Consider the following 27,731-nt stretch of genomic DNA (forward strand, 5'->3'; position numbering starts at 1 on the left):
ACACCTGGCTATTTAACCCTTCTGATGCCACATGCCTTTGCATAATCACTTACAAGTGGCACATATATTTCTGAGTTTTTTGATTCCAGAAGCAGGTTTGAGAAGATGTTTTCAGCAGAGGTTGTTTCTTTGGACAGCTGAGACAGAAGACACTCTGAAAAAGACTCCAGTAATTAATTGGAAGAGACAAGATGCTGAAACTAAAGAGGCCTAACATAATAGGTCTCAAGTTTAATCCTAGTGGAGGATTTGAATCAACAAACTTCTTGTGAGGAGGTAGGGTTTTATGCCTTAGTTTCACCTCACTGTGGTCATGCTGAACTCCATGGTTTACCCTTGTAAAAGACTTTCAAATGAGCAGACACATCAGTTGCTAACACTGGTGGATGGGTTTTACTATGGAATGCTAAAAAATTGGAAAGAAGTGTTCAATGCAGAACAAAAGCTTTCAAAAACACAGCAGCAGAGGCTTGATTATGCCAGATATCCGCTACTCTATTTTCGAGCTCATTCTGTTCACAGAAGCAGGGATTTGATATGTTATCATTTAATTCCTGTATACTAAAATGACAGCTTGTATTCTGATAATGTGTGTTTCAGGTAGGATCCTGGAGCTACCAGGATTACCAATTAAAAGTAGATTATTAACATACTTTCATATGTTAATAAACCCTTGACTCCTGTTATTTGTTTTTAATGTTGCCTGATATTTTAAGATCTGCAGAACTCACTGCTCCTACTTGTGCCCTGCCAAATGGAGATGGGTTTAGAGGACATAAAATGTTCCTACTGTGAAATTTCTTGAACACACTGTGCTTTGTGGCAGGGGTTGGAAACACTCCTAAGCAATTGGAGAAATTAATTTCTGACAATAAATTATGTTTCTACAGTGCAGTATCTTCCTTCCTCTGTGAGGTTAGGTACCAGGAGGCCCAAAAATACCTTGAGGGTTTTTATTAGTATTGCATATTCTAGAAGCATCTAGTAACAGGAAAAAAAGTTGGTGGTTTCTTCTTTTTTTAAAGAGTAAGCTTTTTGCTTTATTACACTTGAAGGAAGTGTAATATTTATGAGCAAGACAACAAAAAAGAACTGGCTACTTTCTTTTTTCTTGACACCATCATTTTTAAGTAGGTTTCCTGATCTTTGAGGGTTTTACCATGGTAGACTATCCCCTTTAAAGCAGGTTTCATGAATTAACCTCTCAAAGTCAATATTTCAGGTACACATATGCCTTCCTACCCAAGTGTTTTTTCTCCTGTGCGCAAAAGGCTGTGATTATACCTTTACTTTCTTTGACACAGCTATTGGCATATTTTTCAATGCCAAGGTTTTGCAACAAAAGTGATATCACTTTGGTAGCCATCAAATGTTCATGCAGCTCACCAGGGTACAATAGAGATGAAGAGATACTGGTCCCATACTGAGAGCTAACTGGCAGCACTTCTTGTACCTGTGTTTTGTGTTAACACCAGTAGGCAAAAAAGAACCACAGAATCTATCACTCTCTTCCCCTCTCCCTCACAGGGACTGGAGAGGAGGAAAGGAAGAAAAAAAGCAAGAAAACCTGGAGGTCCAGACTGAAAAAAATCCAAAACCAACAAGCAAATGTTTAATAAGTGAAGTAGAGGAAGAGAGAAGGGAAGAAAACAAAGCAAAACAAGTGATGCCAAGGTCCCTCCTGTGCGTAACTGATGCCCTGCCAGATCCTCATCAAAAGATGTTTAGTCCCCTAAAGCTGCCTGTTTTCCCCTTTAGTGCTGATCATGATGCTGAATGCCATGGAATAATAATTCTTTTGTTGGTGAGAGTGGTAGAGGGTGGTTTACCAGGGGAAGATGAGAACCCTTGAAAATCCCGTTCAAAATGCCATAAGCAAGGCGCTAATTCACATGTTCAAGTATGCAGATGTTACTAGAAGGTTCCTTGTTCTGCGTATTACCACAGGTTAATTTTTGGTGCGGGAATTTTAATATTCTTAATTGTTGTCCCTCATTGGACCCTCAGACCCCACCTCAACTCTCCTCCCACACCAGCATGTATAAACACCCCTGTCTGACCCTGGCCCAGGGCTCTTTGGCCTCATGCCTTTGGCCTCTTGTTACTGCCTTGGTCCGGTTTGCTCCAATACAGTAGATGCCTTATTGTTTGTTATTTTTGCATTACTAAATTGCTTTTTGGACAACTGGATCAAAGCTGTCTCTCTCCCCATTGAGTCACCACGGGGCTGAGTCCCAAGGAAACTCAGAGGAGTCTGGTTGTCTGGGCTCAGGCTCCTGGGAGTTTCATGAGAGTCATAACCTGCCCGGTTGTGTCCCATCCCAGCCCACTGAGTGCCCACCAAAGTGCTGGGGGGCAGAGCAAGAACCAGGGAAGGCCTTGACGCTGTGCACTGACAGCTCAGCAAAAGCCAGAACATAAGTGAGTCGTCAGCACTGTTATGGTCACAAAATCTAAACCCCAACACCATATGAACTGCTACAAAGAAAATTATTCCAGACTTTCAAGGAGCTTCCCTGTTACCTGCATACACAGCACAGATTAAATGAGACTGGTAAACAAAGGAGTCCAAGCCATGCTAAAATATTTAGCATTTAAACAGATGGGGGTGAGCTTCAGAGTTACTGTGTCCTGGACACCTTGTCTTTATTTGGCTTTTGCTGCACTATGACCTCTTCAGAAGATGTGCCAGTGTTCCATGGACACAGCATCTTCTCGCAAGCAGCTGCCTGTCTTTGGAGCTCCGTCACCTTTCTGTGCCTGAGAATCTGCTAGGAGGGATTTACTCACCTGTTCAGCCGTCATAACCTTCTGCACGTGGGTTTCTTTTTCAGTGGTCATTTGACAGACGTTTCACAGACCCTCAGGTAAATGTGACCCAGGTTTTGTGAGGAAGCAAAAATGGTAAAGGGGGTGGGAAAATGCAGGAAAGTATCTTGCAAGTGTAAGACTGCATGAGTCATGTAAGGTGCATCAATAATTAAACACTAAAAAGAATGAAGCAGAACAAGTGTGGATTAGAGGTCTATCCCAAATATGGGCTGGAACTAATGAGGCTTTTCTTTTTACCATCAGAGAAAGTTTACTACATGTACTTCAAAGGCAGCTGATTTAGTGAGCAGTGGAGGTGGGTCAGATATATCCTTTTCACTGACATTTAGCATAAAAGGAGAAGCATTCATAATGGAACAGCTGAACTGGCTATGAAAATAATATCCCATACTCTGGAAAAATTTAAAGAGAGGATTAGACCCAAAAATAAAAATACAGGGAACGGAAGAATGGCATATTAAATAAAAACAGAATTCTGTCGTTATTTCACAGCTACAAAAAGCGTGTGCTGATGCCATACATGCTACTCATTCTGACCTCTGGCCAGGTCCATAAAACTCAACCTGTGATACACTGGGCTGTTAAAATGCCTCTAGTCTCTACAGCTCAGGCTGACCAATTAAATGTTAACACTATTGGAAGTAGGGTAAAAAGCATCCTGATTACCAGTATAAATGCCATTACACTGAGAACTGTTGCAGACACTACCAGACCAGAAATGTTACACAGAGACCTACAGGGACAACAGTGCAGATGGGGAAATCAGAAAAAATAAATCATCATGCAAAAGGTAGAAGTTAATAAGCTTGAGGAATAGAAGCCCAGAGAGAAATACTGAATGGGGTGAAAATGGGTGGAAAGCAGTATATTACACAACAGAGAGCTATGATCTGTTGTGCTTTTCACAGGAACTGAAAGGAAATGCTTGGTTCTTGTTTCACTCACTTATAAGGCTGCCTGGCACTCAGCCCCTGCTCACGTTAGACCCTCCTGCCTCCAATGCTGAGTCTTGCCTGAATTTGTAGTGTGGAAAGTAATATGGAAAGAAAAAGTCCTGGTCCTTACTGACAGCAGACAGGCACACCATGTCTGTGCAGCACCAGATTTCTAAAATGCCCTTGCAGCAGGGCAGTACACTCAGGCAAATTCAGCTTTTCTCTTGCACTCCATTGCTAAATGTCCTTGTGATTCTTCACAAGAAATGACATCAATTTGCAAGTGAGTAATTATTAACCTGCCACTTATAGATGTAATGGCATTTCAGAAACAGGACTGTGCCACTATAACATAGGCTATAGTGTGTGGAATAAAAACAGGAGATCCTTAAACTACAGCTGAGATGTAAGTACACAAATCCCAAGCTAAATGAAAACTATCACAACTTCTCTTTCACAATCACCAAATTTATCTACATTTCATAATTTCCAAAATTTTGGTTCCTTCATTTTTTCTTGATTTTAAACAGAATTTCATGCATTTTTATTTTTCAGGAAAAAAAAATCTGTTGAGCATAGATGGTAGGAATACTTCTAGGAGACCTCTGCTGGTCACTTAAGTCTCTTGTCTTAGGAAAAAAAACCCTACCGTACATCTCACACATGCACTGTTTTCTAATTAAAAGCTGGATTCTCATCTAATTTTCCCCAGTATAAATCCAAGGACAGCTTAAATGAAAGTAATGAAATTGCTCTGGATTCAGTCTATGGCAAATGAGACAAGGATCTTGGCCTAATCTCACAAATGTCTCCCTTGAGATCTTTGTTAGTAATACCAGTTTTTTAGTGAAAAATGCACCACATTCTTGCAAGATCCCCTGAAGGAGAAAATTGTGGTTTTTAATACACAAATTCTACACAATTTAACAGTTACTGTTAAATTTTGGTGAGATCTGAGGGGAAATGGTTACAACACCCTATCTCAATATACCTCCTCAACAACAGCACTAGAAATACAACCACAGCATACAATTACATAACCTGTTTCAGGCTGTATATATTCTAAGCCTATAAGGGAAAACTGTAATGCAACTATACCTGTCTTCCTTCCCAAGTATCATTAGTACTAATTGTCTACAATTTCACCCACGGCAGTTGCTGGATTTGGTTGATTCCAGTATATTGCTAAGAGATACTAATCCCACTTGCAGGGCAGAAAATGTGCATCAGAATTGGTAAGGGTGCTTCAAGCTTTCAGGCTAATAAAACACTTGTGACTGTTCTTTATCCTGACTCATCTGAAGGAGTTTGCCTCCTCTTTGCCCTTTCACAGTGGACTATGAACAAGATATCAGAGCTACAAAGCTTGGAACAAGCTCATGTTTTGCCTGACAGCTATGCCAGACAGAGGCAGTCTCTGGATAGAAGAACAAAAGGTACCAGCTATTTTGGATATCTCAAGAAGCATATCCTCAGTGCATTTTTGCAGAGGTGGACATGTAAGCATGACTTTCTCCCCCTGCTGCCCAAAAAGCCCTCAGCCATAAATTACAGCTCTTCTGTCTCTGTGTTCAACTCTAGTTGCAACTTCCTTCAGAGTTTATCATTGCTTTTTCATGCATTGATCACAAGGGGACAAAAATAATGAAAGGTGCTCTTCACGTCTCAACACACTTTCCAGAGATTACTAACCTAATCTTCAGTTCTTAATTTTGATAACCTGGAAACTTTATAAATTGTTAGAGAAATGATTAAACATCTTACTCTTCCACCAAGTGATAAATTAAGACTAATCACGGCTTGGGATAATGAAAATCAAATTCTTCTACTTTAGAATCTGCCTTCCAAACTTCATCTTAAGAAATTTGCATTCCCATCTGCCTTCAGTGTGAAAGCCAGAGCTACATAGCAAGGTACCTCAGGACAATATATTCCAACCAAGTCAGTCCAAGGCTCACTCCAGCCATGGCTCCATGTTCATTGGTACACAGGTTCTGTTCACGACTGAATCACACAGCAGAGCAAACCTCATACACAGTCAAATGTGGGCACAGATGGCACTGCTACTGCATTAGCCTGAACACATGATTTGGAGTTTGGGCTGACTTTAAGCTTACTATGGAAAGACAAATGGTATCTGATCAGGTTTCTCACAACAGTTAATCCATTAGGATTTTAGATCAAAAATGAATCAGTGACTTTATACCAGATATCACTTAGTGCTAGGTAGTTATGACGTTTCCATCTCTAGTTTTATATTTATTGTATCACTAAACAGTGACCTTCATCAGTAAGTCTGCGCCTCGTAATTTTTACCTTTTGGGGAAAGGTGAAGGACAGAACTGGCTCTCTGGTGAAGTGTGGCTCATCATTTCAGAGAGTGTGCTCCAGCAAGAAACTGCCGATGGAGCTCAGTGCTCTGTTGAAAACACATGGTGATGGGAAGACATGAAACAGGTTGTAAACCATAAGAAAGGTGAAAACCAAGGCACCTCAACCACTGGTGTCACACCTTCAGTGACAAAACAGCTCTGAAGCACATGAAGAACTCTTGTCACTGAAACACACTGATATTCAAGTCTCATTTTTCCTGCCCATGCTTACATGGTACCAACTGTAGGGCAAGGTGGTGCTGATTCTATGTTCTGTGGTGCCAATTCCCCCGACACTCTCAGGGGAATACAATGGGTTAGGGCAACATCTGTTTTGTTACAGGGTTTGCAAAGAGCATACTGCAACCTGCAGCTCCTCCTTACCTTTGTTTCACTTTAAAAGGAAATCTCCCCAAATTCTCCTTCTGCACAGGTATATATTCCAGATCTGGATCTAGATTCCCCCCAACATGATTCCTGATACTGCAATCTTGCTTTACCTGGGTTTATCTCATAGAGCAATCTCAATCAAGTGATGGGAAAAGTAAAAAAAAAGAGCAGAAATCATATTGCATGGTGGACAGTATTCACTAATTTAACTGAAACAGGTACTAATTTCAAGGTGGTACAGAAGTCCCTCTGAAGTCTGGCTACATTTTTTTCACGGAGTAGAAGTCAACATCAATGTTACAAGGAGATAAAGGAAAAGGAGAAGCAAGTATTAACAACATTTAAGCTTTGTTTTATTAACTTGAAAATTCTTGACTGGAAAATCAGCTGAAGAAGAACAAGGAGGAAATCATGTCCAGTAAATCCTGATTCCATTAGATGGAAGATATCTCATCTGGAAACTTCAAGATCCTGGAGGGGCTTTCCAATACCATGAAAATGAAGGATAAGAAGCATTCTAGGGTGTAATTTCTCTGAACAGGTTAAAGGGAGGAATTCAGAAAGCAGGAAGGATATCCTCTTTCCAACTAATTACCCAGGGCTCAGTAATTCAGAATGAGGCCTGGAGAACTGAGGGTTAAATGAGAGGAAGTAATAGCAGACTTGTCTAGGCTTACAGAGGGGTCAGAAACCATAAAGTATAATTGTAAAGCAATTCCTGCTGCCTGCTTGGCCTTGGCAAGGGGAATTCTTCCAAGATGCCAGCTGGAAGCTTTTGTGTTCTTTGAAACATGCATATCAGGAATGGAAAGTTTTTTCATCATTGATGCAACTGATTACAGGAAACTGATAGACCTGTGCCTCCCCATAAAAATAGTGATCAATAACAATCTCCACAGCTGACTATGCTTCTTTATCCTCTTTCCAAATAAGTTGTGTGGCTTGTCACAAGATTATGAACCTGTAATAGTGAACTGTATACTCTGTTTGCTAGGACAGAGTACATGGTCTGCAACAGGTCCATAAATTCAACTTGAAGTTTGATAGCAAAGATGCACAGCAATCTATCAGATGTTAGGAGAGGTGATATGCTCCAGTGGTCCACTGCTCCAGACTGCTACATAATGAGTAGATGGAGACGCAGATTAGTGGAAAGAAAAGCTCCACTTTTCGAACATTAACAGCCGTTAAAGGTATCACACAGGAAGAGGGAAAAGTCCTCAATACAGAGAGATCACAAACAATTTAGGGACTTGCCAGGTTCCAGCCAGCACCCGAGGCTTGCAGGCTATCAGTATGCAGCTGGAGCCAGATCTCAGCAGGAATCCCTCTCAGCTTTGTGAGAGGCTACATCGTTCTGCAATTCTCACTTCAGCCTCTGAACAGTCTCAAGGAGCAGCCCCATGCAGAGAACTTTAAAGAAGTCCCATACTTTCATATCTACAGCTATCACGGCAAGTTGTTTTTACACTAATTCCTTGGTACGTAATAAAAGCCCTAACTCTTGTTTTGCTGGGGTTTTTTGGAGTATTTACTCATGTGGACTGATTAGCCAGTCCCACTTTAAGTTCAATACTTCTGACCTCCAAGTTAAGCAACAGGAATATTTTTTTACTCTTTTTCTGGTCTCAGTCAACCATGACACCAGATCTTCTTCCCAGGTTTAAGCATATGCTTCATTTTTGTTGCTTAGTATGCCATTCTGACACTTTATGAAACCTCTGTAGTGTATTGTGATACACCTGCAAAAGGCCAGTGTTAAACACATTACGTGAAGAAGAAGAAAAAAAAGATTCTCATAAAAACTGTCACCCACAACAGCACATTTCTATGGTAATGCAGGACTTCTTTGGGTTGTTATGGCAACTAAACCTTTAAAAGCAATAGCATAAAACCAAACCAAAAAAAAAAAAAAAAAGAACAGTAACAGAGCTTCATCACTGCTCTACTAAATTTTGTAATTCTGAGTAATTCTGAGTAATTCTCAGTCTTCCTTCCCCACACAAAATCTAGATTGGATGTTACAGGGATCAAAATGCTTGAGGAAGATAGAAAAACACTTGGCTTCACAGCAATGGGTGTGTAGAGCGTCTTGCCACTCTCTTAAAAACTACTATTAGAGGTGCTTGTACAAAAACAAAGGTCTGGCACCACAGAGCAAAACAAATAAAAAGGTGGTGGCAGTGAGAGTAGACTAGTTGCTGACTGCAGCTAAGTGAGGATGGTATCTGCACTACCAATCCTGCAGAAGGGACAGGCTAAAATTACATTGAATTAAATGTTGTGCTAGCTCCTTAATGCTACCATGTACTTCATTATTTCCTTGGCAAGTTTTTTTTTATAGTCAGATGTCACTGCCAAGAAAATGCAGAAAAATTCCAGATATGTGCACTTGCCTCTATATAGCTTCACAGAAATTTACTGTGATATATGCTGTTTTTAAATAATCTTAGGTTTCAAGATATACCATCTTGACGAACTTGGGATGTGTTGCCACCTCTCCCTTTTCCTATTTCTTCTTCCTGTTCAGTATCCTTAATTTATTCAATCTTCACATTGCTTTCTCCCTTATCTACCAAATTATGTCCACTTCCATTATTACGTTTGAAAGAATTAAATAATCACAAGAGTAGAATTGTCAGTGTGTGAACATTCTCTTCTAAATTTGCTGAGGAGCTTCAAAACTGATACCCTAGAAGAGCACCCCGTTGCTGGCCTGCTCATGCACTTCACCTCCGAGCACATCAGACCTGGCTGAGGTCACCCAACTCTTTTTACTTGTGACCCATAACAGGGGGTTAGAGTTGAAAGGAGAACATATGTAAAGGTTCTTATTCCAACTACTCACATCTTTTTTTAGTTAGTCAAAAAAAGAAACTGTAAGTTCAAAGTAGGAATGTTTACGTAAGTCAAGGAATACAGGAACTAGACTTCTTTACTGGTAGAAGTCAGCTCCATCCTGCTCACTCCAATGTTTTATAAAGGTAGTTCTTATCAGCTGACATGTGCTCTTCCAGGATTTTAGACACCAGTGTGACAACACTCAGATCATCATTTCTTAGTAGTATGAGAACGAGCAGGAACCTCCAAATACCGCCCAAAACTGGTGCCAGTACGACTCTGCAGCAGATTGGCAAAGCCCTAGAGAACATCACTTTGGACCTGCAATAATGATATCCTGAAGCATACAGAAGGAAATAGTATTACTGTCTATTAAGCAGAACACATGTAGGAAGACAATGCAATGAATTAATGAAATTCAGGAAACCCTGTGCCACTTTCAGAAGCGACGTGCATTTCAGGAAGTTGCTGTGAGCATAAACTGGCAGACATTTAGTGCTGATGACAGAAGAGTGGTGGCATTGAGTCAGCCAAGGACAATTCTAAAAGAGAAAAAGTACGATGGCTCACTTTGCTGTAGGAATTTAGCCCTGCTCCAAGTCACATACCTCAGCAGGACAGAAGCAGTAAGCATGTGCTATGTCCTCAGATGGTTCATGCTCTTGCACATTTGTCAACAGCACCACTGAATGTTGTATCACCTCCTTTGCTATCCACCTCCATCTCCGTTCCCACCACACAAAGTCTCTTGGTGTGTCAGAACAGCACTTACTTGACAGCTCCCCCAGTCCTTAAGCATAGAGGAAAAAACCACTACATCCCCCAACAGAGACCTAAGTGACTTCAGGATTACATTTAGTTGTACCAGCAGTTAATGGTTTTCAAGAATCTGTTCTGCTGACACATTCAGTCCCAGCTCCAGAATGAGTCCCAGAATCACACACAATAGAAGCAGCTGACACAGGGTTTGTATTACACCAAAGCAGGAATACTGTAGGCTTAGATCTTGAGACCCTTTTCAGTATTTAGGCAGTGCAAAGGAAACATAAACTGGCCTGGCTTTTCACCAGAAAATGTCTAATGTGCATCCCTTTTACTGAAATGAACTTGGGCAAAATTTACTGCCAACTATGGATTTTGCACTTAAGGTCCAAGTTCTTTCCAGGACTGAATTTCATTGTGATTAAATGCAGGAAATAAAATATGAATACAGAAAAGCTGTGGACACATTTTATCCCCAGGCTTACTGTATGTTTATCAATCACTTTCTAGTATGCATCTAGAAAGACTTGGACAAAATTCATTTTGTTGTTAGCATTATCTCAAAGGACAAAAAATATTTACCTTGAGGAGTCAGAGGGAGTAATGCTCCTGTTTAATTGAACTGCTTGGCCCATGCTAAATGCAGCTAGAGACTACTGCAAAGAACATGGAGTGGAGCCAGCTTGAAATTTAAGTAAAATAAAGACACTTGAGAGATGCAGAATGAAGTGGCCCATTACAGACCAAGCTAATTTTTTTTTTCTTTTAGCTTGCTGGGATTAAAATAAAGTGTTCAAACATCCCTTATTCTCTAGATTACCTGGAAAAAGGAAGCATGTGGGGGTTTTACGTTTTCCACAAAACTGGACTAATGACTGATTTCATTTACATGTCTAACTTGTAGTTCATGTAGCTGTTCCCAGGTTTTGCTCATGGTACATTCATACACAGTCTTAGGGCAGTTATGTAATAAATTGGTTTAATTTTGTACACTCATTTCCCTCTTCCCTGACTGTGCAGAGAGCAATACCATGCACTCACCCTGCTGATGGGATAATCATGCCATTGACCTCTGGGCAATATGTTCTACCTTACATCTTGAACCTGAGAGACAGATATTCCCTACACCACTTTATCCTATGCAAATCCATGTGCTGCCAAGGACAATAGTAACAAGCATAATTTGCAGCATGAAACCAAAAAGGTGAAACCTCGAATGAGAGCTTTGTAATTGGAAATGGGGCCTGAGGTCCTTAAAAATATGGACTGTTAATGCAGAACAAGGCAGGTTAAGAGAATATGCCTGGTTTGAAGAGGGAGAAAACAGAACACCAAGTTATTACAATGCACGTCACAGAGAACAGTGAAAAGTGTATGTGCTTGATAGATTGCACATGATTAGAATGAGGGCCTTAGGCAGGGAAATCTAGCTATTAAATATCATTCTTTCTTTACTCCTATTAATACACCTATCAAACCTTAGAGTAAATTTCATTTGTTAGGTGAATGACCCATGTGTCTCTTCTGCTTAGCTTTTCTCACATGCAGAAGTTACTTATCATTACACATTAATAGCTGGTGGACAGACTGCTACTCCCTCCATATTCACTGCCTGCTCATGCACTTGCTCTGCTTTACTGTCACCAAGGGAATGCAGAGTGACTGGCCAGAGGGATTAGTACATGGGCTTAATTTGTGTGCTCCACCCAAGAAGACAGGCAGACATTCGTGTTTGGGTTTTGTTTTAATAGCGCTCTAAACAAAATATAATTAAACAAGTTGCAAATTGACAGGGCAGGTATACTGAATGCACCTGAAAGGAAGCAGAAGAATGTGAACAGACTATAGGAGAAAGCAATCAACCTAAAACATTTATTGGTAGACAGCAGCTCCTGACTGATGTCCCATTTTTGGTTTGGATGGGAGAGTTATTCTTTTCCTCCTTGGTTTCTTCCCACCCCTTGTCCTCATATATTTTCCTTTTAGCACAGCCTACTGGCATCTCACTCCCAGAAATACATTTTCCTCTGCCAATAACAAATATGCAAAGCAGAAATGCTCCTTCGCCTAGTCTGTACCCTGTGGGAGCTGGATTTTCTAGCTTCAGAGGAGGCACAGCTTTTGCTAGTCAAGGGAGATGAGGATATGCACTTTGCTCCTTTGATGCCATTCTCTGCCTTGATTTATCTTAATAAATATTTGCAAGGCAGTTCAAAAAAGCTCTAGGTCCATTCTCCACAGCTGGAGTACTTGAGATTAGTAGAATTAAAATCTCTTTAAATCCTGAAAAAAGAGCTCAGGAGAAACTGTTTTTTTGCTTTAACACTGTGTGAGTCATAGTGTTTAGTTTGGATATTTGATACATCACAGCATCTAAGCCAAAAAGACAGCTGTAGAATGACTGGCAGGTTAACAAAGAGTGGAGAACAGTAACGTAGAAAAAGCCACTAGATTGATGTTGAGAAGGTAGAAAAAAGTCCTCAAAATTTCAGTGTTGCAAACATGATTTTATTACAAATCTTGTAGTATGTGATGGGTTTTTATTCTAAAAACTCCAGTTGTGGTATCAAAAGATGACAAAAAATATCAGCTTTCATTTATAATTAAAACATCCATAGCCCCCATGAGAAAAAGCTTGAAAACATGACCAAAGGATATCCCTTGGAAATCAGAATGAAAAAATAAAGAACTCAAATCTTTTATTTTATTTTAGAATTTACCCCACTATGAGTTATACCCTATTTCTATGCACGGTTGGCCTTTCACCTCTAAATATTTCTGCCTGATGGCAGAAACAGACAAAGAACCATTCAGCTAAAATAGAACTACAGCTGTTTCAGAAACTGCAGCTATTCTATTTTGGCAGCAATTCATAATCAGAATTTTCTGATTATGTCCCTTGTCACATTAAAATCCATAAACTAGAATGTGCACATGCTGATCCATATAATAAACTCTCTCCCTTGGAGCTCATTTACTGAGGTCAACCTTCTCACAGACTGGCTTCTCAATAAAGGATTATCACAGCAAAGCAAACTGCAATTAGGGGGAAAAAAAGAAGAAAAAGCAGCAAAAAAGGGAGAACTTCCATCCAGTCAGCTTATTTGACCAGTGTGGAGAGAGACAAGTGTTTTCCCCTAGACCCACAAAATCAAGTCCCACCTCTTTGATCCCCTCCTAATTATAGTCACCAAAATTAATCCCTAATCACAGTTATAGAAACTTGTCTTTTCCCCCCAAATTTCCTAACCCTTTACTTTCTTTCTCACTTCACCAAAATAAATCGGTATTCTCCTATAGTTTCACACACAAAATGATGACAGAATTGTGAGACACTGGAGCACAACAACCCTCAATATTTCTATCAGCTATAGCTAACTAATAAAATCCTTTATCAATGAAGTTTCAAAGATTCTGTAGCAGAAAAGAACATACCACAATATTACAATCAAGAATAGAAAATCTTAAGCAGATAGAGCCTCCACAGGGACCTTTTCAAAGAGAAACTGTATTTCATTTGTGTAATAACCCTAGGATGAGCTATGCACTGTAGTCTAACCATTAAATACTTACACAAATCTTTCAGAAGCTAACAGATGTTTCTTTTATGAGCAAAGACAAGTGCCATTCGGCCTTTTTAGACACTTACAAAAATTCAGATAATTTTAAGCTATTTTAATAGCTGCCTGACAATTTTATTAATGCACTCTGCTACAATACGATCCTGTTTCCTTCACAAAAAGACTGACTCATACCATGGATTATTATACACACTAAGGTGCAAGTTGCTAATGCCTTCCTCTTGATTAGTAAGAAAAGAAAGCTTGTTTTACTGACCAGAAGAAACAGAAAGATCTCTGTAGGATTTAACATGAACACTGTGTCAGCCTACAGAGATCCTATCTCAAAATCATCTGGAAGCTTTAATGATTTACTCAGTGTAAACTGACAGACTGAACTACAGAACCTGCCCAGAATCAATTCTGTGGCTCAAATCCTGCCTTGAGCCATAGGCATCAATGAATTCTAAATTTTAATCTTGGCAACAACCGAGTATTTTACATCATCACGAGAACAGCACACCTATAAAAAGCACAATCATTGCAGGAGAGTCAAGGGCTATGACAGGTTTAGTTTATTAAAACAGGGCTTCACTGGTAGAGCCAAATTCAGGGAAATTTATATAGCATCTGCTGACTCTGCCTACCTCTCATGCCATCAGCATCTCACTTTCTGGCATGCTAAATTCATATAAAAATGAAAAGTTCTGTATGCACTTAACATTACAGACTTATGTATAACAGTTCTTGTAGGAATACGATTACTAAAATCCCTACACAAGATGCCTACATTTGTGAGGGTTATGATTTTTCTTTGGTTTGTTTTGTTTGTTTTCTCTTTTTCCTGAAGAAGCTGCAAAAATAGTATGAACCTAGACTGTTACCTCAGGCTTTCTGCAGAGGAATATGCCAAAGCACCCACATGCTGAGTGTTTGCAAATTTTAAGTTTGGGATTGACTATGTGCCAGTCCCTCTTCAGCTCTGGGCACTTGATCCTGCACCAAAATTGCTGCTGACCTTTTCTGGTATTTATGATGTCAATATGGATTTTTATCATTATTTGAGCTCCTGACACAAAGCAAACAGCTTCTATAGCATGCTTTTATTCATGCAAAGTATGAACATGTGAATCTCAGTATTCCTGTCAAGTTTGCCATTTCTCTTCTTGTATGTTTGGTTAATGGAGGTCACCTTTCCAGAGAAGGCTTACTTGCATAGATGAGCACCAATTGTAGCTTATATTCTCTGGGTGACTTAATATATGAGTAGAGTTATTTGAAATGCATTAGTTAAGTATTATCCAGTCTCTGTTGTTTAAAAGTACCTAAAATATTCATCATATCAGCTAGCTGGATTGTGAGGCTAACATGCAGTAGTAGTAAGACATCACTGTCTAACAGAGCCTCTGAGTTTTGACATGTACTTAGAAATACCATAATGCCCTTTGATGTAGCGTTCAATTTTACACAGAGCTCTTTACCACTGATCTCTATGGGGATTATTCAGGTCTCATTTGTGAGTCTCAGCTGTGACTAATGCAAAGCAGTGGCCTAAAGGAACAAGGAAGACACAAGAATTGTCACCTGACAATGTAAAGCACACACAGAATCTCTTGCTATTTAGATGTGGAGCACCCAGCACACAGAGACTGTGATCCGGACTGAAACTGCAACTTGTGAGACATATAATTATGATGACTGTTGTAGTCAGATTCCAAATAAAACCAATCCTGAGACTCCATATTTTACACCCAGTAAAATTAAAAATTAAGAATCTTGGAAAAAAAAGAACCCACATTGCAGTACCAATACTTTGGGTGAGCAAGAATAATAAAACAGTTAGCAGATGTAGCCTTTAAAAGAACTTTAGGATTGATGGGACAGAACACAGCTTCAGACTCATTTTTTTCTCAGAAGAGTTTGCACAGTTTCTGCAATAAAAACATATTGGTTACTAATCCTTGTTGTCTGAAACACTCTGCAGCACTTCATCCAAGAATACACTATGATCTACAGTCCCACACTTTTGCCCTTAGGCTAGGTACTTTCTCAAGTTTAGAACTGTCAAAATCTAGTGAAAGATGAATAGGAAACATAACCAGTGTCAACTAAGTCACAGAAAACATGCATGACAGGTTATCTTCACCAGACTGGCTGCAGACTCAAACCTTTGAAGTAAATATTTTGGAGGTGTATCTCCATCCTAGAGGAAAACATTCTACCTGTCTATAGAGCATGAGAGAATAAAGCTAAAGCAGAAATGCCCAAATCCCAGCTGAAATGCTGGACATGACTCTTGAAATTTAAGTTACAGGTTCCCAAAGACATATTTATACATAGAGACTGAAGCTTGTACACAAAACGATTAATAATTATACAACCTCCACTGACTCCTCAGAGAAACTGTTAAATGTTACATTGCTTAAGACACTGTTTCAGGCTACCACAGAGGTGTGAATTTTTCCCAAAGCCTAAGGTTGCCACTTCAAAGAAGAGATTTTAAATTTCTGCACTCTGCTACAGAACAGTTGGATCACTTATTGTAAGGGTGTATGCAAAGAGCTTATCTAGAAAGGGCAGAAGGGCCATAATTTAAAAAGAAATTCTACTGCCTTTTTTCTGTCTACAGAACGAATGCAGTAGTACCTTTACCACCTAAATTATTAAGTTACTATGTAAGGGTCTGATCTTTCCAGCAACTCTTAAGATGACTGGAATAAGAACCTTTGCAGAACAAGGATTCTGGGTATTGCAGGTGCTATTTAAAACATACTGTAGGCCCCTCTACACAGCAAATCAGGCCTGGTTAAATTACAAGACAGTCCTGAACCTGAGTTTATTCCAAGCATGGTGTCTGAGAAAAAGGGAATTAGAGCTACTGGTCTCCCTTTATCACTGTTTTTGTTGGGAAGAAAAGTCTTCCCAGGCACAGAAAGAATCACAGACTCTAGGACCTTCTCTCAATGTATAGCTGCAATTCGGGAAGGGCTGTGCTGACTGCCTCATCACTTATCTTGCAGCAATCTGCAGACAGAAGCTCTTGCCCTTCCTGCGCTGATGTGAAAAATTCTTTAATTTGCTCAAAATCATCCTGGTGTAGGCAGGTTCATAATGGTGGCTTCTAGCCAGCAACTGGTTGTTAAAACATTTCTAGAAGGAGACCCAGTGGGTCTAAACTGCCCTCCTAACTGGGATTGGGTGTAAGATAGGTTCCTTTGGAGACTAGCATTTCCCTTCATAGGAGTTTTATTATTCTTCTGTTTATGTAATATGTCAACAAACATTCTAGATGGCCCTCAAGAAATCTTCATGAACTTACCTGGGACTTCTAAGAGGGAAACAAGGAAGAGATTAAAACATTAGTTTAGTAAAATATCCTTTGGGGCTCATGAGATGAGACAATCTTTCAATCTTTTGTGATGCGGATAGGAGAAATAAAAAGACACTTAGGAAAAATTGAGAATCACCACAGAATTTAGGCCAAACTTTTATAAAGCAGTAAAAGAGTATCAGTATCTCTCCAAATTACTTTCCCTTCCTTCCATTTCCATTGAATCCAAGAAAAATACAATCATTTAGGTTGAAAAAGACCTTTATGTCCTACTATCAAAGTAACACTACCAAGTCCACCACTAAACCCTGTCCCTAAGTGCCACATCTACATGGCTTTTAAATGCAGCCAGGAATGGTGACTCCTCAACTTCCTGGGCAGTCTGTTCCAATGCTTGTCAACCTTTTCTATGAAGAAATTTTCTGCTGCCCTTCTCTGGACACTCTCCAGCACCTCATTGTCTTTCTTGCAGTGAGAGGCCCAGAAACGAACATGGGACTTGAGGTGTGACCTCACCAGTGTAGAGAACAGGGGGACAAATCCCCTGCCCCAGTCCTGCTGGCTACACTATTGCTGATCCAGGCCAGGATGCCACTGGCCTTCTTGGCCATCTGGGCACACACTGGCTTGTGTTTAGCTGCTGTTGACCAGCACCCACAGATCCTTTCCCACCAGGCAGTTTTCCAACCATTCTGCCCCAAATCTGTAGTGCTGCATAGTGTTGTCGTGACCAAAGTGCAGGACCTGGCACTTTGCCTTGTTGAAACTCACAGAACTGGCCTTGGCCCATCAATTCAGCCGGTCCAGATCCTTCTTGTCCAGAGCCTTCCTGCCTTCCAACAGATCAGCATTTCCACTGAATTTGGCGTTGACTGAGCATGCACCTGATCCCCTCATCCAGATCACTGATAAAGATAATAAATCAGACTGGCCTCAACACTGAGCCCTGGGAGATACCACTAGTGACTGGCTGCCAAATCTTTTTAGTTCCATTCCCCACCACTCTCTGGGCCCGGCCATCCAACCAGTTGTTTATCCAGAGAACATGTCTAAGCCATGGGAAGCCAATTTCTGTGAGAATGCTGTGGGAAACCATGTCATAGGCTTTACTTAAAGCTTAGGTAGACAGCATCCACAGCCTTTCCCTCATCCTCTAAGGAGAGCAACTTTTGTCACAAAAGGATATCAGGTGGGTCAAGCAGGACCTGCCTTTCACAAACCCATGCTGACAGGGCCCGATCCCCAGGACAGCACTGTTCCATGACCTTCCCTGGCCCCAAGGTCAGGCTGACAGGCCTCTAATTCCCCAGATGCTCCTTCAGGCTCTTCCTGGACATGGGCATTACATTTATTTATCTCCAGTCCACTGGGACTTCCCTGGTTAGCCAGATATGCTGACAGATTCAGCCAGGCACTGCCCCTGGCTGGCTCCCTCACCAGCTGTCAGGAAATTATCTTCCACACATTCCAGGAACTTCCCAGACTGTTTCTTCTCTCCCATGTTGTATTTCCAGCAGATTTCTGCTAAGCAAGTTCAGCTTGTGTCTCTGGTGAGTTTAAGCCCACCACAAGAACAAGAGCTTCCCAGCTGCTTACATAATATTTCTTCTGCTTCCTCATCCCAGCTGAGGGGCCTACAACAGACTCTCACCACAGTAATTGTTTTGTTGGCTTTCCCTCTGATTCTTACCCTTAAATGCTCAACTCTGATGTCACCATCATCGAGGTCATCTTTGCTAATGGAACTGCAGCCTATGACACAGACTGGAGAACAAGACTGTGCTTGGACACCTCCTCTCTCCTCTGCAGCATTTAGGATCCAAAGTCCTCTCCCACCCCTGTTCATCACCTGGGGCTATGGCATTGTCTCATCTATTTTTTCTTTGTGCATGACTATCTGGGAGATGAGCAGCTGTAGACACTGACCAATTTATTGCCAGGATTAAAAAACTGTGGAGAAGCAGGTGGTCAGCTGGAATTAAAAAGACACATGGGACAACTTACAAAATCATGCATTTGGGAGTTGTGCTATGTATGTTATGAGGTCAGCAGCACGGGAATTCTGTCTCCATGTGTAAGTTAGAGCTTTTCACAGCTCTGATCAGATGAACATTCCTGCTTAGCTCTATGGAGACTGATTCACACACACATTTTACTTCCATTAATTACTCTTCTCCATATTTCCATATTTTCTGCCTGCATTTTCTTTCAATCTTACATCTGCCTCTGCTCCATGTTCCTCCTTATGACAAGTAGTCTTTATGCTTGGTTTTATTCCTCCAGTAAAAAAGCAAAGGATCATCACTGAAACGATGACAGAAATTATAAACAAGGAGACAATCCCCCTCATTGTCTCAATTCAGATTTTGCTCTTTGCCCATGCAGTCCTCTATTCCCAAGTTCTGTTTATCTACATTTCTTTTCCTGCTGTGACATGCTACTATACCATATTCAGTCAAATATTGCTATTAATGGGAGAGTTGCACACACTGAGATAGTACAGTAGCCCAGCATTACTTCCTATGCATACATTTACGTTACTTATGGTTCTCAAAGTATATGTTTACATGAAACTTAAGGTTCAATGGAGTGAAGAGGTCTGAACAATATCTGAAGAGAGGAAAAATTTCCTATTCTTTGATGAAGAAAGCTTGTCAATAATTAAATTAAGCAAAAAGGTGACTGCTTCTGGCTTGCTGGAAAGACATCAGTGTATCCATAGAAGTAAATGGAAATAAATGCATGAAGAAGTATGCACTAGAACCCAGTCCTTGAGATAGAGCTGAAGATAATAGGTCCTGCCCCTGAGCTGGATACTGGGAAAAGCAGGGCTAGTGGATTTCAGCAGGGGATAAGTACAGTAAATGTGCTCTTTCCTGGCTCCCTCCTTATGGAGAGGTGTATTTTGGGTTCTCTAAATAAATATTCCCATTTGCTTAGGCTGACTTTGCTTGAGATGATTTTGAGAGAGCTGATGAAACCCATCAAGGCTACACTTTTGCAGGGTTGTAAACCTTGAAACCAGGATGCTGGAATGCCTCTGCACTTATCAGCACTGCAGTACATATGCTAAGGGCAAGAGGAGAACAATAAGGTATGTCGGACTCTGAACAGCTGGCAACACTGGAACCTGGGAGAATTAAATGGTTTTAGCAGTGTGCTAGCCAGAAAGTGCTCTGCTTTGTGACAGGGTAGTTGGGAACTTCTTTGTAATCATCTCCTTACAGAGTTACTCTGAATGTCTCTTTTCTCAGACCAACTATGAAATACATTTTCAAGTAGTGTGGGAAATGGGAATAGGTAGAGAAAACTATTTTAGGTGCTTAGAATCCAGACTCCTTTATCAACTCATTAAGAGAACCAAAGAGCAACTTCTTTCTATTCACATGTATAACTCTGATTCCTTCATTTTCCTCCCTGGTTCAAAAATGATCCCAACTTCATTCATTCTCACTTGCATAAAACAGTTACATGGAACAGTTATACTGAAAGTAATATTTAAGTTTTATTATAAAAAAAATAAATTAAACCCAAGTTCTTCCAAGAAGTATTGCATGGTACACAACTACAGCATGCACATAATTCTTTATCATTTAGTGCATTGTCAGGCTCTCACTTGTCCCAAATAATCAGATCTATAAAACAAACTACATAGATAACCAGTGTTGCAAATTATTCTATACAGAACATCATTGAGAAAAGAGCTCACAAAGAGAACAATTATATTCAAGCACCAAAAATGGAAAGAGTGAAAACATTTAACAAACCTCAGCTAGCCCTTTCATGCCCACTGCATTGCTTGCCTCATCGTTATCCCTCCCCCCTCCTCAAGTAAGGACAGTAAAAAAATCATTAAAATACCTTTGAACTTGTGAAAGACGGCCCAAAGCTCAGCAATGTCAGTGGCAAATGTAATATCTGTGTCGAGGACAATGACTCGCTCAAGATTGGAAGGTAGAGTCTTAGTCAGAACCAACTTCATCAGTCCGTAAATCCCAGAGTAGTGTTTGTTGGGGATCCAAGACACTTCAGACTTGACAGGAGACGGGAAGTCGGAAAGAGGAAGAAAAAATAATCTTCATTAGAAAGAGGAAATTTTCCTGACACTATTTTCTTGTCATAGTGGAAGATCTCTGAGGTAGAAAGTCATCTAAAAGCCTGTTTTTAAATTTGCTTCAGAAGCTTTGAAACACACTGAAGTTTCTAAAAGCTTGGGAAAATGAAGTTCTTTGAGGCACCCTCTTCACACAATATAACTAAAATTAGATGAACCTTTCTGGTCTGGTAGAATTCATTCTGAGACATCCACATGTCCTAATAAAACTGGAATACATTTTTAGTCTAAAACCTCAGGTGTATTGTACATTACTTTCATTTTCAACCAAAAGTTGTCCTTCTCAAAATTTTCTCTGATGCAGAAGTAACAAACATAGTATTTTTCTCCTATTTTTTATAGATTTGGTGGTCAGAATTTCAAAAGATCAGTCATTTGAAATAATGGGGCAGAAAATTGCAAAAAAAAAGTTTCTTACAAACTCAAATTTTCCTTGAGCCTTACATCTTTAAATTAAAACTACTGAGGTCCCACAGACATGCTCAAAAACAGAGAAAATGACAGAAAATTGTCAGCCACATTTTTTTTTTATGTATTGAATGTGGCAAACTCAAACCTTTCATTTCTTCAGTAAGAGCTAAAAAACATTTATATAGCTTCTAAAATAAAAGTTGAGAGACTAAATTCCATAATGCATTGTACTATTGGCACCAGGATGTTCCATGAGATGTTTAGTTTTCTTTCTGTGAGACTCAAGTTCTCAAATATCAAAAGTTTATGCTTAAAGTGGGATATTAGAAGCTTTCAAAAAGCTCCTATTTCCCTGTCTGAAACTCCTCTTGTTTGTTTTAAGGGGCATGCACTGCAATTTCCAGACTTTAAGTTTTCCCTTGAGTCATCCTCTCAATAACTTCAATTAGAATTTTGTCTACAAAAAACTTGAGTGTGACAGATTTCAGGATTTGTCCTGGCGTGTTAACACTTTGGAGAAAGTAGGCAGAAATTCAGTGTATTCATAACACAGAGATTTATTCTGTTGTTTAACTACTTCGTCTCTATTCACTGCCATTGTACATTTTATTATATGAAACAACATTTGCACAAAAAAAAAAAATCATTTCTCCCAAAATCCTTAGAGAAAACCTTCTGTAAGAGAATGAGTTCCTTTGGAAACTGGAAGCATGTTTGAAGAAAAGCTAATAATAGGTGCTTAGAGCATGTTTCTTTTTGAATATAAAGTAACAAGGCCTCTGCTGATGTAAGCTGATAAGCTGACCTCCTCTATTCCCTTTAAGACGGCACACAATTTTTCTCTGTATTGTCAGGATTCCTGTACCAGGGCAGAAAGTTCATTGAAAAGACAGAGGGAAGTAGACCAAGCCTTTAAGGAAAAAGACATGAATTTCAGGGGAAAGGCAGGAAAATCAGATTCCCATAAAATAAAAACAGAAAATGCAAACTGAGGTGTGAAGTTTTGGTTGGTTAATTGAAAACTCAACGCTCCACAGAAATGTCTTCTGTATGTAACAGAGATAATTTCAAATTCACACCCTCACAACTCTACTTATTTGTGGTCCCTGCTTTCCCACATGGTGGCTTTAGGAATGGACCATCACGTCATGCTGTATCTACTTTGCTTCTGCAAACCATGTTGTTCAGAATCTGCCACTTGATATCCTTGTGCTAGATCAGTTATACACGTTAAAAGTGTAAGACATTTTACAGACTTGAGCTTGCTTTTACCCATTGTTGTTATTAATTTTGGATGGCATGTCCTTCATTTTATTAGTTGGAATATTTCTCCAGAAAAACACCTGGTGTGCTTATGCAAATAAGCCTAAAAAGGTAGTGGTTTATATGTTGCATGAACAGACTGACACAAGCAGGGAAGGTAAAAGGAGGCTGGAAAAGTGAATCACCTTTAAAGCGCAGTTATTTTCTTTGCTCTCAGGACTCCCAATTTCTAACACCACTACCATGTACCACTGCAGGGAAGAAACCCCTGTCTGGCAGTTCCTTCTCATCTGGCACACAGAAGCCAAAAGCCTGCTATCCTGAATCCTTATGACTGAAGACATGACTTTTAAAAATGAAAGGGGCAGCCCCTGTTCCAAATGGTCCATCACAGCTGGCTAGTACTGGTTGGATTTTAGGATATGGTCCGGACTCTCAATCAGTTTAATTTATCCACAATTCCCTCTCTTGTGATGCAGAGTTGGCTAAGACCCAAACAGAGATCCTAATCAGACCCCAGCATAATTTCTTCATGGCTTTGCTATTCAAGAATAATGTAACAGTTCCAAATTCATGGTAAGGAAAACTCCTTATGCTACACAAGAGCACTGTGAAGGCTCACTCTCTGGGTACTACACAGTCTTATGCGAAGGAATATACATGTACAGTGTTGGACTAAGTGCTTAGACCTTGTCCTAGTTTTGGCCAGGACCTGGAGGTATTCTGTATCACCTCAAATCATTGCTTGGGGCACGGGGAAGAAGAGATTCTCTGTCTTCTAAGAAAAAGGGTGTGGTCTCTGGTCAAAAAACCATTTTTCTAAATACTGTCTAAATACCTTCTGTAAGTTTTAATACTGTTTTGTCTTTAGGATAGTTAAAATGGCCCATATAAGACATGTTTGTGACTCATCTGCTAACAAGCTAGATCACAGTTGTCTTCAGAGAACAAAAATTCCTAGAAGATACATCAGCAACATTAAAAAACAGAGTTAGTAAAAGAGAGTGAAACAAAACAGTGTGACATACTTTGCCATTTGTATAATTCCCAGTTGAGCAGAAATAGCACACCTTGGATCTCAAGCTCTCAAGATCTGTGTTTTTCATGAGAGAAGAGTAAAGAAAAGAATTTAGCTGGTGCTGATATTGATTCCTTTAAGTTAAGTGAAAAAATAGCATCTACTCACTAAAGGTCTTTCATCACAATAACATTTATGCTTTTCATAACTGAAGACTGAAAATACACTAAATATCTAAATTATTTGAATATAAAAATCACAAGCCCATGAGTCTGTATGCAGCATGTAACTGATAAATGGTAAAGGATAACCTGATAAATGCCAGAGAGATGGGAGCAACAGTCTCCAGGTATACCTCACCAGCAAGTTGTCCTCCCTAACTGCACTGAATCTCTGGGAAAAGCTGACTAAATCACAGTTGATGTACTGGGCTGGTTTCACATTGATTGACATTGGGTGAGGAGAGAAGCCATCCACAGAAGTGTTTTTTTTCTAAGAAAAACTTTCAACAGCTTCCTCTGTGCTTGACAAAACCAATCAGTGGCTAGTTTTGAATACTGACACCTTGTTAAACCACTAGGAAGCTGAATACGCCTCTGTGAACACATATAGTAAGAATCAAACAAATGCCATGAAAATTTCTTTTTCTTTCCAGCCAGGGAAGAGGCAAGCTGGCCCAGCTCCCTCCTTGCTGTGGGGCCAGGCCCCTGCCTGGGAAGCCCTTCAGGTGTGGCCTCAACAGTGCTGACCCTTGATCTGCTGTCAATGATTTGTCTAATGCAGTCACGGTTGCAAGGGCAAATTCCTGGCTCATGTTCGACCTGGTGTCCACCAGGATCCCTGGATCCTTTTCTGCCAGGCTGTTTTCTTGCTGGGCAGCCCTCAGCATGTCCTGGTACATGGGGTAGTTTCTATGTGCAAGATCTTGTACTTCTTGTTGAACTTCATGAGGTTCCTGTCAAGACCCCCTTCTCTATTAAATAGCATTTTTTTTCCATTTACCTAATGGAATTCCTCACTGTCTCACAGACTATACAGCACTATAGAACCCTAAGAGCTACAAAAAGTGCTCCTTTTTCAGCATTGTAAGATGGAATTTTGGCTGATAAAGTGTTTTCCCTGTCAGCCTGTCCTTAAACACTTTACCATGGAAAAACGCAGCCTTCAATACTGTATTGATTTTGTCACTAAATTCACTGCATCTTCCTAGGTATGCTTGGGGAAAAAAATCAATCAAAATAATCCAGAGCTATGACACAGTATCCCTTTCCCCACTCCAAATCAAACACACCCTTGCTGCTTGGCTGACTCCAAGCACACAAAGGTCAGTGCCTTGCAGGAGCCTGCAGGTCAGGCTGGCTGGAGCCATGCCCTAGGCCGAGAATCAGCAGCTCTGGAGGCACAAGGTGCCACTTGCATGCCTCCTCTCCCTCCTCAGAGGTGGGCTCATAAATGGGATCAAATAGAACCCAATTCCATCATCATCCAGAGGCAATGGCTGCAGATTCCCTGTGCTGGGGAAACAGCCAGCAGTAAAAGAAGAACTAAGAAAACAGAAAAGGCAGAGGGAAGTAGAAAATGCACTCTACAGATTTTGCCTCCCCAGAGCCTTCAAGACAGGTTTTACCATAAAAAATACCTACCATCTAGAATAGACTGATTAAAATAAAGAGAAATGTGAATCAGGTTTTGTAATAAGTTAATCAAGTGAAACATGGACATCCAGAAGTATTCAGCATCTACTTGCCAACCAACTTCAATATAGGCACTATCCTCCTTGAAAACGGCATCAGTCAGATGGTAAACTAACTTTGAAATCTTAAAAGAAGACAAACAGAGCAAAACTTCCAGGCCACAGCAAAATCACATCGTGTTTTAAATCTGCACAAGTTGTAGCTGAATTGTATTTGACACTGATCTGAAAACCAGTGCAATCTACATGGTGAAAGAACTTCCAGCAGGAGGGAGCTCTGCAAAGGAAAACCAGCTGCTGGCTTCAGGCAGCCCTTACAAATGTCCCAGGCATGGGAAACAACCCTGAAATTCTGATGTGAGAATCAGATAACAATACAGACTGTTATTTCCTCAGAGTAGATAAATAACGTTCTAGACACAGCTGAAAACTTGTTTTCACAGCTTTTTCATTACTTGCTTAGTGCTTTGCTCCTACTATGGACACTACAAGTAGCAAGATACTGCTTTTTTAAATCATGTGGCCTTCATTTAAAACAAAGCTAACAAAACAGGGGCTTTCATGTCACTTCTAAACTGCAGGAAAATACTACCACCATGTTAATGATGACCATATCTTGTGATTTGCAACATAAAACATAAAAATAGGGGGTAAACATACAATATTGATTTGCTGGCACAGGACAGGAAGTTTTCTTGATGCACGGTTTTTCTCATCACTGTTTTTCATACAGGGAGAACTTAATCCTGCTGGGAATATATGCCATACCTCTTCCCATATTCCCGAAACTTGAGTCACAATTCTAGCAACGCTAGCACTGCTTGGGATTAGTTCCAGGATAATCCTTCCCATTTTACATTGACTACACCTCACAATATCTTAGGTCTTTGCAGGGATATGTGACTGATCCCCTTTCTCACTCTCTTGCTTCCAGGAGAACAGAGACCTTGTTGCAGAGACTGCATTAACTGAATCACTGAGGAAGGAAACAAACAGGTTAGCATTTAAAAATGGGTAAACATTCATACTTGTCTTTAGCACATTTCTTTTTTACAGATAATCATAATATTAATAATAATAGAAGAAATAACCTAGACTGAGAAATTCCAAGTCATCAAAGATCCTGAGAGGAAGAAGATTACTGTCACCACCAATAGTTTTCTCAGAAGACATGCCAAAAGGAATCTCCTTGCATCTCATCTTCAGAAAATCACTACCTTTGCTCCATCCTTGTCAAGCATCCAGCAAACATTAACAGAAGAGCCTTATTTAAACAAAACCAGACTCTTCTATTAATGTTTGGTGGATAACTTCTAACTTCCACATTGAATTTACTTTTTTCCTAGGTGATTCACAGGTTTTGATTATATTGATATTTCCCCCCCTCCCCCGCAACAAGTTCTTACTATTTATAAGAATGGTTGTCAAGGAAACTAAAAATCCCACAAAGCTGGGTAACTTTTCTAGATTCAGATTTCTGGTTTCTGAGTATTTTAAGAAATAACAATAACTTGCTCTAAGAAACAATTGTAAAGAGAAAGGAATTTATACATCCTAGCTAAAATAATTTTTCTATTTCTGCTGGCCTTTGTGGCTGTTCTCGCTCATCACAGAAGCTCTGGTGACTTTAATAGGATTCTGTCTCATCTTTCACTTTAAGAAACAGATGATATCTTCCACACATGCATGCAACAAGTCTGGATACAAATAACAGTGAGCAAAAAGGTTGAGATAGAAATGGATGATTATTTGAACCTCTGGGTTTGGGATAATGTAGAGCAAATGCAGAAACTGTGGAGCAAGCCACAACTGGAAAAGAAGATTAGATATTAAAAAGGCAGAGCAAACAAAACCTCCAAAATCAGCATCAGCACACAGCAAAGGAAAATAACTGCAAATTAATTCTCATCTCTGTAGCAAAGTCCATAACACATTCTGACTGATGTTGAGGACTATATTTTTTTTTAATTTTCTTTCCTAATCTCTCACCAATACACACATGCACACAAAGGGCAGACAAGTGGGAAAAACCTGATTTAAGGATGCTTCTTCAAAACAACTTCCTTAACAACAAAATTAACTGAGGGTGCCAAGAGCTTATCCATGCTTTATATGGATGCAACTGCAGAGATAAAGTAAAACTGATGTGGGTTTTGTTTTGGTTTTTTTTTTGGTCTCCGTCATTTAGGTAACAAGACATTCAGCCATA

General features: G+C 39.9%; 1 protein-coding gene across 2 annotated transcripts in view; it reads right to left on the reverse strand.

The window, feature by feature from the left end:
• LARGE1 (LARGE xylosyl- and glucuronyltransferase 1) overlaps positions 1-27,731 on the reverse strand; it is a 272,408-nt gene that overhangs the window by 83,237 nt on the left and 161,440 nt on the right. For both annotated transcript variants that reach the window (XM_063395775.1, XM_063395774.1), the window contains one exon: positions 20,885-21,056. In XM_063395775.1, the coding sequence (XP_063251845.1) occupies positions 20,885-21,056 (172 nt within the window). The remainder of the gene's footprint in view (positions 1-20,884; positions 21,057-27,731) is intronic.

The sequence above is a fragment of the Prinia subflava genome, chromosome 4 (assembly GCF_021018805.1).
Source record: "Prinia subflava isolate CZ2003 ecotype Zambia chromosome 4, Cam_Psub_1.2, whole genome shotgun sequence".
Classification (NCBI taxonomy): domain Eukaryota; kingdom Metazoa; phylum Chordata; class Aves; order Passeriformes; family Cisticolidae; genus Prinia; species Prinia subflava.